The sequence below is a fragment of the Myotis yumanensis genome, unplaced genomic scaffold (genome assembly GCF_028538775.1).
Source record: "Myotis yumanensis isolate MYYU_CA2020_CCGP unplaced genomic scaffold, mMyoYum1.0.hap1 SCAF_3, whole genome shotgun sequence".
Classification (NCBI taxonomy): Eukaryota; Metazoa; Chordata; class Mammalia; order Chiroptera; family Vespertilionidae; genus Myotis; species Myotis yumanensis.
In genome coordinates, this window is record NW_027223754.1 from 108,891,449 (window position 1) to 108,902,522 (window position 11,074).

An 11,074-nucleotide genomic window follows, 5' to 3' on the forward strand; every position below is an offset into this window, starting at 1 on the left:
CGGGGCGGGATCAACAGGTCGGGCGGAGGGAGCAGTTATGGCTGCTCTCGGTCCCGTTCCCAGAGGCTCTGCTTCTCAGAACCCCGGCAACCGCTGCAAACCTCGGAGAGAAAGCTGCCCTCGAGTTCCAACTGATGCTAGACAATCCCGCTTCTCCCATTTGAGTCTGAGTCCCTAGAGACTCGCCCAGATCTGGAGCTCAGAGTCTGAGACTCCCTCCTGATTGAAAACAACAACCGCGCCCTCAGCCACCAGCCCGCTTTGCGCGCGCACCTCCGCACCTTTAAATTTTCCACACTGCGCCTCCTCTGAGCCTCAGAATGCTGTAGTCTTTCCTTCTAGTTGAAGAGTCTCTCCTCAGCCAGCCTTCCTGTGGTTTTGGGTGATGTCCGTTCCGTCTTTTAGTTGTATTTTTAAAGTGGTTGTTTGCGGCAGCAGTCTCCGGTGTTTACCTATGCTGCCATCTTGGTGGTATCTACCTGATCTCAGTCCTCTTGAATTTGGAGAGACTTTGCCTGTGTCCCAATATGTGGTCTATCTTTGAAAATGTCCCATGTGCACTTGAGAAGAATGTATATTCTGTAGTTTTGGGATGGAATGTAATAAAGATGTCGATTAAGTCCATCTGATCTAGTGAGTCGTTTAGGATTGATGTTTCTTTGCTAATGTTTTTCTAGAAGATTTATCCAGTGACATTAATGGGGTATTAAAGTCTCCTACTATGATTGTGTTGTTGTTAATCTCACCCCTGATATCTTCCAAAAGATTTTTTATGTATTTGGGTGCTCCTGCATTGGGAGCATAAATGTTTGCCAGAGTTATATCTCTTGTTGTATCGATCCCTTTAGAATTATGAAGTGGCCTTTCTTATCTCTTGTTATGGTCTTCACTTTGAGGTCTATTTTGTCAGATATAAGTATTGCTACCCCAGCTTTATTTCATTTCCGTTTGCCTGCTAAATACTTTTCCATCCCTTCACTTTCAGTCTGTGTGAGTCCCTTGTTCTGAGGTGGGTCTCCTGTAGACAGCATATATATGGGTCATGTTTTCTTATTCATTCATTCATTCACTCGACGTCTTTTGGTTTGAGCATTAATCCATTTACATTTAATGTTATTATTTATAGGTACTTGTTTGTAGCCATTTCTGTATTTTATGCCTGTGTTCCTTCCTCCCTTCCTATTTCTTCTTTTTACAGCATTCCCTTTAGCATTTCTTGTATTGCTGGTTTGGTAGTGATAAACTCCCTTAGCCGTTTTTTTGTCTGCAAAGCTCCTGATTTCCCCTTCAATTTTGATTGATAGTCTTGCTGGATAGAGTATTCTTGGATTCAGTCCTTTGCTTTGCATCACTTTGTATACCTCCTTCCATTCCCTTCTAGCTTGATGTGTTTCTTTTGAGAAATTTGATAATCTGATGGGGGATCTTTTGTAGGTAACTGTCTGTCTCTCTCTTGCAGCCTTTAAGATTCTCTCTTTGTCGTTAACATTTGCCATTGTAATTATGACGTGTGTTGGTGTGGGTCTTTTGGGATTTATCTTGCTTGGGACTCTCTGTACTTGTGTAACTTTGTACTACCCCATATCAGGGAAGTTTTCTGTCATTATTTCTTCAAATAGATTCTCTAATCCTTGCTGCTCTTCTTGTCCTTCTGGCAGCCCTATTATACATATGTTACTTTGTTTTGTGTTGTCCCATAGCTCCCTTAGGCTCTCCTCCTGTTTTTTACTTTTATTCTCTAGTTGCTGTTCAGATTGGGCCTGTTTCTATACCTTATCTTTAACTCTCTAATTTGGTCCTCTGGTTCTTATAGTCTACTGTTGAAACCTTCCATGGTGTTTTTGATTGTAGCTGTATCACTTTTTTTTTTTTTTTTTTTTTTTAAATATATTTTATTGATTTTCCACAGAGAGGAAGGGAGAGAGATAGAGAGAGTTAGAAACATTGATGAGAGAGAAACATCGATGAGAGAGAAACATCGATCAGCTGCCTCCTGCACATCTCCCACTGGGGATGTGCCCGCAACCCAGGTACATGCCCTTGACCGGAATCGAACCCGGGACCCTTCAGTCCGCAGGCCGACGCTCTATCCACTGAGCCAAACCGGTTTCGGCAGCTGTATCACTTTTGATTACTTCTTGATTTTTGCATAGGTTGTTGATTTTCTCGTCCATCCAGTGTATGAACTATACGACCATTACTCTGAATTCTTTTTCTGTCATTTGCATGCTTCTGTTTCACTTATTTCCTTTCTTGGCGATTCCTCATTTTCTTTCCTCTGGGGATTGTTTCGTTGTCTCCCTATTCTAATTATCACCAGAAGGTTCAAATGTCGAGTTGTGGAGGCCTGAGCTGTGTGCAGTGGGAGCTTCGCACCCCCTGAGTGTCACTGAAGAGCTCTGACACCAAGATGTGTGGCTGCCATGGGTTGGTGGGAGCCACGCTTGCCCAGGATCAGAGTCACTGGCACTTAGTGTGGCCTTGTGTGCACACATAGAATCAGGGACCCCACCTGCGCCGTGCTGAAACAGAGACCCTGCTGGCGTGTGCTGAAAATCAGAGTCCACTAGCGAGTGTCGGGAATCAGAGATCCCCTGTGCCTATGCTGAGAATTGAGTATCAGAGTCTCTGTTGCTTGGTGTGGCCTCGCGCCGAGAATCAGGGTCCCTCTGTGTGCATGTGCCAAGAATTGGAGTCCCTGGCTCTTAGTGTGAATGCACTGGGAGTCAGGGATCTCAGGTGCACACATGAGAAACAGAGTCAAGTCACTGGTGCTCAATGCTGCCTCTCACGCGGAGAATCAGGGTCCCTGGTCTGCTTGGGGGACCAGGTTGCACTGTGTCATCAGGAGGTCCCCTCCTCAGGTGGCACTGCTGCCTTGTGTGGGCTTCGGGTCTGGTCATGGGAGTGCAGGCTGAGGGAAACACACTCCCCGTGTTCGAGCACCCAGCTTCAAATTCAGCGCAGCCTCCCTGTGTGGGTGCAGGGTCTGGTCACACGGGTGCACTGCGGGAAACAAACTCCCCGTGTCTGTGCACCTGGGCTCAAATTCAGTGCAGCCTCCCTGTGTGGGCGCAGGGTCTGGTCGCAGGAAACAAACTTCCCCTGTCGGCGCACCCAGGCTCAAATTCAGATAGAGCCGCTGCTGTTGTGTGTGGGCAGGAGGCCTGTTTGCATGGAGAGGGTCTGGCAGTTCCTATGCCACTGCCTCGGGCTGGCGGGGAGGGGTTTGGCTCTGTGACTCACAGAAATCTGCAGCCCTGGCCTGCTTGGGGTCTTGGTGTCCCTGGGTCTGCAGTGGTGGTCGCAGGTCTTTCACCCGAGTGCTGTAGGGTCCCAGTTTGTGACTGAGACCAGATTAGGTAGTGGCAAGGCTAGGATCCTAGTCTCAAGCAGTTCAGTTCTTCAAGATGGCATGGTCTCTGTGCCGGCGGTGTCCTCCCCGGAGTGTTTGCGGAAGCAGCAGGGTTGCACCCTTTAAGACTGCCCAGTTTGGCAGCCCCTTGGAAGACCTGCAGGATCTAACTGTCCTAGCTCTCACACACACACATCACACCTGTCCACACAGTCCTCTATTGCTCCCTCTCTCACACACACTCCCTCCCTACCTTCTCGGTGGTCGCCATCTTGTCCCTCTCTGAACTCATCTTTAAATGGAGGTTTTCAGTGGTAGTTCTATGTGCCCTGTGGAGCTATTTCATGCTTACCCCAGCCAGGACTCCATGGGTTACCCATTGCAAACAGGTTTTTTGTTGTTGTTTTTATTGTTTTAAATATATTTTTATTGATTTCAGAGAGGAAGGGAGAGGGAGAGATAGAAACATCAATAATGAGAGAGAATCATTGACTGACTGCCTCCTGCACGCCCCCTACTGGGGATTGAGGCCGCAACCCCGGGCATGTGTCCTTGACCAGAATTGAATCTGGACCTTTCAGTCCAAAGGCCGACACTATCAACTGAGCCAAACTGGCTAGGGTTGCAGGCAGGTTTTATGTTAGCTGCATTATCTTAAAACCCCAGGTGTATAGGTGTATACTGAAAATATAAAATTAAATAGATGTTAATATCTTGCTATATTTGCTTCAAATGTTTTAAAATTAAAGTTATACCTAAAGTGCCCTGGCCAGTCTAGCTCAGTTGGTTGAGCCATCCCATGCACCAAAAGGTTACTGGTTAGATTTTCAATCAGGGCACAAGCCTGGGTTGCGGATTCAATCCCCAGTAGGCGGCGTGCAGGAGGAAAATCGATGTTTTGCTTTCATATTCATGTTTCTCCACCTCTCCCTTCCTCTCTAAAAATAATTTTAAAAATCTTTTTTAAAAAAAGTTATACCTAAAGCTAAATACCTAGCCCCACTTAATTGTTCTCCTTCCTTTCCTCCCCAAAAGCAATGATTAATTAAAGCATAATTGTATTTTAAAATTTCACATAAGTAACAACATATAATTTGTATTCTTTTGCCATTTCCTTTTTTCACTACACAGTATGTTTTTTTTATAGTAATCTATGTAAATCCTGTTCATCCATTTTTTTAAAAATATATTTTTATTGATTTCGGAGAGGAGAGAGAGAGAGAGAAACATCGATGAGAGAGAATCGTTGATTGGCTGCCTCCTGCATGCCCCCTACTGGGGATTGAGCTCGCAACCCAGGCATGTGCCCTTGACCGGAATCAAACCCGGGACCCTTCAGTCCGCAGGCCAACGCTCTATCCACCGAGCCAAACCAGCTAGGGCAGTTCATCCATTTTAATTGTTCAGTAGTGTTCCACTGTATGAATAAGCCATTTTATTAACATTGAGTTTTTTTTATTTTTTACTATTACAAGGCAGTGCTATAATGAAAATTATACCTGTGCACATGTGTTTCTCACTCTAGTAGTAGAATTTCTAGATGAAAGGGGATGCACACCTTCACTTACTCTAAGATGCTAAATTGCCCTGAAGGTGGCTTTTATGCCCCCAAGCAGTGTTTGGGTTACTGTTTCTCTGTCTTTTCCAGCACTTAATGATATTTAGACCTAATCAAATTTTGCCAGTCTGATGATCACTTTTCTAACATGTTCACAGTTTCTCCTTGGTATTTTTTAAAGATTGCTTTCATTATACTGTGTATTATAGATATCAAATATATGTATATGCATAGTTTTGTTCATAAAATCTTGGACAGCAAGCGACTTCCTGGCCCTCTTCCTCCTTTTTTTTTTTTTTTTTTTTCAGAAATTTGATTTTCTCCATAAAGATCTTAAACAGTTTTTAATAGGTTTATATATCGGTATCTTGCTCTAATCTTGTTGCAATAGTGAAAAATATCTTCAAATTATATTTTTGTTTCTTGCTCTTATGCTAGAATTATTCATTTTTGCATATGGCACTTGTGCCTTGCTGAACTTCTATTAGTACTAGTGATCATTAGATATGTGATATGAGTTTTGATTTTTTCCTGTCCAACTAAGCAGATGTTATAATTTAAGTTATTAAAAATAATATATACAAATTATATTGACAAGGATTATAACTTAAAATTGAAATCTGTATTTCAACTTTATTTTCAAATATTTATTTTCACGTGATTGTATGTGTCTTCTAGATGATGAATATACAAAGTCTCCCTTGGCACCTACATTCTGTACTCCTGGTTTGAAAATTCCTTCTACAAAGAACAGAACAGCTTTGGTAAATTTTCATAAAATTAAAAGCTCTAATTTTGTTCTTAATGACTCGGATACACGATTACTTCTTGACTCAGTCTGTTTAAAAAGTTAGAATAATACAGACTTTAGTTGTATACTTACCATATACTTCTGGAGGGTAATATAGCAGCATATATTAAGAGCTTTAAATTTTTTCATACCTTTTAAACATGTCTCAGAATTTATTCTAAGGCTCACTGGGACAGATTTGTTATAGCAAATTATTATTAGAGCAAAACATGGAAACAATCTAAATGTCAAATGGTAGAAGAGAAGCAAGGTACATTAAGGTATGTCAGTAAGGTCCAGTGTTGCATAACTATCATGTTTTTAAAAAACATATAAGAACATATAAAAACAATGTGTTCAGGTATTTAATGATATGGAAAGTGGCATGTATGTATATGTACAGATACACATGCATACAGTTGTCCTCTCTTATCCGTGGTTTTGCTTTCTGTGGTTTCAGTTACCTGTGGTCAACTGCAGTCTGAAAATATTAAATGGAAATTTCCAGAAATAAACAAGTCATGGGTTTTCAGTTATTGCTCCTTTGAGTAGAGTTATAAAATCTCTCATCCTCCTGCTCCATATGAGATATGAATCATCCCTTTGTCTGGCATGTCCACACTGTAGATACTACCCTCCTGTTAGTCACTTAGTGACCATCTCAGTTATCAGATCAACTGTCAAGGTATCACAGTGCTTGTGTTCAAGTCACATAACCTTTATTACAGTATATTGTTAGAATTGCTTTTTTATTATTAGTTATTGATCTTTTACTGTACCTGTTTTATAAATTAAACTTTATTATAGGTATGTATGTATAGGAATAAACAGTACATGTAGGGTTCAGTACTATCTAGGGTTTTAGACATCCACTGGGGGTGTTGGAACATATCTCCTGTGGATAAGGTGGGACTACTACATTTTAAGGAAAAAGAATGAATATAAACACACCAAAATGTGGTTATTTATGGGTGATTTTTATTGCCCCCCCTTTATCCCCCCCAAATTTTCCCTAGTGAACAAATTTACTATTATCAAAACCTCATTCTGTAGTAAAGTTGGTATGAATATTTAAGACAACCCATATGGTAGACCAGGCTGTTCAATAGAACTTCCTACAGTGATGGAAATGTACTATATTCTGTGCTGTTCGGTATGATAGTTATTAGTCACAGCCAGCTACTGAGCACATAAAATGTGGCAAGTGCATCTGTGGGACTAATTTTTAGTTTTTCAATTTTTACTAATTTCATTAAGTTTAAACAACCCCAGATGGTTGTGGCTTCTGTGTTGGACACTGTAGTTGTAGAGAAATAAAATGCTGGGTTTCAGTCAAATATTTCTTCTTCTTGGGGGTGAGGGCCTGTGGTAATTTGCCCATTCCTTCGTGCTGTGACTCTCATCTAGCCCAGTTAGTTGCCTGAGACTGGGGAGGGGTGAATCATCTAAATCTGGGATTCAGTCCATTTTTCATATTAAGCTCAGCCTTTGTTGGTAATGAATGTGGTACTTTGTCCTCCATATGTCATTTCTTTGTTTTCTTGATTTTATTTAATACTTGATTGGGAAGAGGGGGCCATTTCTGGCCTATTTAAGGACCCCAACAGAACTAACAATTGACAATTTTTATTTTCCATTATTTTATACCACCATAATTTAATGATTTATTTTTATTCACTAGGTATCCACAGATTATCCATTATCAAAAACAAACAGTTCATCAAATGATTTGGAAATGAAAGACTATACATCGTTAGTTTTAAATTCAGACAAGTGCTTTGAGAGCTGTGCGGAAGCTCCCTCTTCCCCTGTGATTTCTTCTTATGAGAATCTGCTCAGAACACCTACACCTCCAAAAGTAACTACAATTCCAGAAGACATTCTCCAGGTTATTTTCCAGGCTGTTTTTTTTTTTTTTTTTCTGATACATCTTTTTCAAAGTTAGATATTTATGTAATCTCTGATGTAAACTATTACTTATCATTGGGCTATGTGCTGGTTTGGGTATTGAGAAAATCTAAATTCTGGGCTGCTAGGACTTTCTGACACTACCTGGTTAAGGTTCTTCTGAGTTGAGCAGAAGCTAGTGACATCATCATACTTTTATGCCCTTGGGGCATTTTCTCTTTAACCTCAAGTTCAGAAATGTATTCTTGTTATGTATTCTAATTTTTCAGTTGTTCACCCGTGATGGTCATGTTGACCACTATTTCCATGGGGGAGGTGTTGCTGCCCAAGTAAGGAATGTCATTTATCCTACAGTTCTTCAGAGATGGGTATCATGAATAACTTGAGAAACACTGATTTAGAATTTCTAATTCTTTAGTAAAACATCATTTACTACTAGTCAACTACTGATTTATAGCAACTGCCAAATCTAAATAACCACCAGTCTGGTTCTTCCAGTCCCCCCAATACTCCCCCAAAGGAGTTGTAGTGTTTGGCAATGGTTATTCTAGCAACCTTCCCAGCTTATGGAGAGCTATGAGAAAGATAAAACTACTTGGGAAAAAACCTAAATGCCATTGGAACAGACTCATCCTAACATATAAGTAAAGGGTTCATTATTCTCCTCTCTCTGGCTTTTCTGTTTTTTTTTTCTGGGCATCATAATAGAGTGAGAAGGAGCAGTTTTTGTCTATAAGCATTATATAGAATTCCACTTCCCTTTTTATTTCTATGTTAAAAGAGGGAAACCTTGTATTTAATGTGTCAGTTCTTTATTTATGAAAACAATCATAGTTGATATTTCAAATTCTTTTTATAATCTATATAACATTTATTTTTAGCATTTATTTTGCCTCTTTCCTATATATATTTTTCCTAACATCTTTGTAAAGGCTTAATTTGTTCACAGGGACACGTTGCTGCTTGTTTCCATTATCCTTAGTGTACATTTTAGAAGGCTTTAGTAATCAAGCCTCCACACCCAAGTTAAATTTTTAATATTGCCATCATTTCTGTGATGTTAAACGTCCGTCTGTGCTGCTAAAAAAATTCTTACTGTTTCAAACAACCCATACCCTCTAATTTTCCTTGGGTTTTCTTGAGTTTTATAACACCTTCCAAATTTATGTTGTTCATATGACTTAATAAAAAGGAATTTGCTTGTTTTTTAGATTTTATCAAAATACAACCCAGACCTAGCTACTACTCCAGTAGCAGTTAAGGCATGCCACCCAGCAAAGCATTCTTTACTAGATGTGAAGGACGGAACATCTGAGATGTTGGCAACAAGAAAACTGGTGAAAGTGAGTATGTTACCATTCCAAAGAAAGTACGTGTGTCATTTGAGGAGAACATTTGAAAATTAACACTTGAATGGTAGGAACAAAATTTTAATTGACATTTGGCAGCTTGGGTTAACATCTTAGGTCTTTCTCAGTATAGAATTTGTGATCCCTATACCTGACTCCCACAATATCAAGTTAGATAATATCATTCGGAATTATTCCCAACTATTTTATACATAAAGTATAAAAATATATAACCACAATGTTGTATCATTTGTTTTGTTGATTGCTATTAATTATACCTAGATGATATTTATTTGATCTTTTTGCAGAAATCCTAGTGGATCCATCCGTCCATTAATAGAAACTGAACAGAATGAGATGAAATCAAAGCTGGACTTATTTTGTTTTCACATTCCCGTTTCTCCCTTTCTAAAAATCAATCCATATCAAAGATGAGTTTGGATACTGATATCATAATTTGCTTTTTAAGTTTTGATTTACTTTAACCTAAATTGTGACATGCAACTCACTTATTGTTTTTAAATATCATTACTATTTCACTGATCTCAAATTTACCCTACCTAATCTAATCATGGATTAAGTAATTACTAGGAAGCAGGATCAATAACTTTTAAATTTTAAGTGTTACTGTTTGCTATTCAAGTAAGGCCATGTCCAGCCCTCGCAGGTTTGGCTCAGGGGATAGAACATCAGCCTATAGACTGAAGGGTCTGGGGTTCAATTCTGGTCAAGGGCACATAACTCAGTTACATGCTCCATCTCCGTCAGGGTGTGTGTGGGAGGCAACCAATCGATGTTTCTCTCACATCCGTATTTCTCTGTCTCTCCCTTCTATGCTAAAGAGAAAAGGCCACCTCCAGTCTTCTCTGAGCTGGGTAGTTCCTGCTGTCTGCAAGAGCAGGCTTCTTAATCCTAACTGCCCTTCTCCCGTCTCCTCCCAGTCTCTTATACCTTTTATTTGGTAACATACTCACATTGCTCTTTTAAAACACAGTTTACAAATGACAGCTTAATTTAGGAAAAGGAGAATTTACAGACCAGGACATCTGCACTGTAGTAGGTCTCAAATGAAATCACCTGCTGTCAATTTGGGAGTTTTTTTCCTTTTTTCCTTCCAACTTTTTGCTTAGTGTCCATTTCATCCTCTCAACTCAGCTGTTTCCCCCACATGGCTGCTGACCTCTCCAAGTTCCACTTCAGTGGCTACCCACCAACCCTGAGGCCTTTCTGGAAGATTCTGATTACTCTTCCTGGGTCAGGTGTGCTTCTCTGGAATGTCAGCTGTGACCACAGTAACGAGGAGACTGAATGTGTCGAGAGCTATTCTAATAGCTTCCCACTGCCCTGTCCATCAGGCCCAAGATCCTTCCCATTTAAGTATAACTGAACAGTAATCTTACCTAATTAAGTCCATAAAAGTACTTTGGCAACCATTTCAGATGGCCAATGGGAAAATAAGGACCTAGTGTATAATGACAAGGTGCTTCACTGGCTTAGCTTTGGGGAATTTGATGTGGTAGAGTACCCTCTTCTGTGACTGTGCCTTAAAAGTCAAATGTAAAGACTTGCTCTCTTCATTTTGTCAGAAAATAGTCATTAAAACAAAACTTGATTTATTCTGTGTTCTAGGAATTACTGTGTAGTTGTAATTTTTGTTAAATATGTAAAATAAATTATTTTCAAGATAGTTTTAGTTCAAGGTAAAGCTCTAGTCACCTTACATATGATGATGACTTCCCAAATTTCTATTAACCTTTCATTAACTATTTACCACAACTGCATGGACAGGAATGCACAGGATGAGTGGACTGCTAAGGGAGGGAGGTATCCAGAATACTAAGACTGAATCCTGGACTTCTACATTAGAGGACGAGAAGAGGTAGATCAATCTAGGGAAGGAGATTGAGAAGAGGCCATTAAGTAGGAAGGATTTCAAGCAGAGTGATTGATCCTGTCAGTATTGCTGAGAATCCTATATAATAAAAGGGTAATATGCAAATTGACCCTAACAGTGGAATGACCAGAATAATCACTTGACCACTGAGGCGCACTGACCACCTCTTGGTCCCTTTCCCAGGCTGGCGGGCTCAAATTGCCCAATGACTAACGGGGAA

At 40.1% G+C, this 11,074-nt stretch overlaps 1 protein-coding gene across 4 annotated transcripts in view; it reads left to right on the forward strand.

The window, feature by feature from the left end:
• The window catches only part of SKA3 (spindle and kinetochore associated complex subunit 3), a 30,536-nt gene extending 19,695 nt beyond the window's left edge, over positions 1-10,841 (forward strand). The window contains exons 6-9 of one of the 4 annotated variants that reach the window (XM_070409306.1): positions 5,592-5,677; positions 7,385-7,591; positions 8,823-8,954; positions 9,269-10,841. In XM_070409306.1, coding sequence (XP_070265407.1) covers positions 5,592-5,677; positions 7,385-7,591; positions 8,823-8,954; positions 9,269-9,277 — 434 coding nt within the window. In that variant the 3' untranslated portion in view covers positions 9,278-10,841. Of the gene's footprint in view, positions 1-5,591; positions 5,678-7,384; positions 7,592-8,822; positions 9,183-9,268 lie in introns of those variants that run through there. The other 3 variants (XM_070409305.1, XM_070409304.1, XM_070409307.1) reach the window with 3 other exon arrangements.
• The last annotated feature ends 233 nt before the right edge of the window (positions 10,842-11,074 follow it).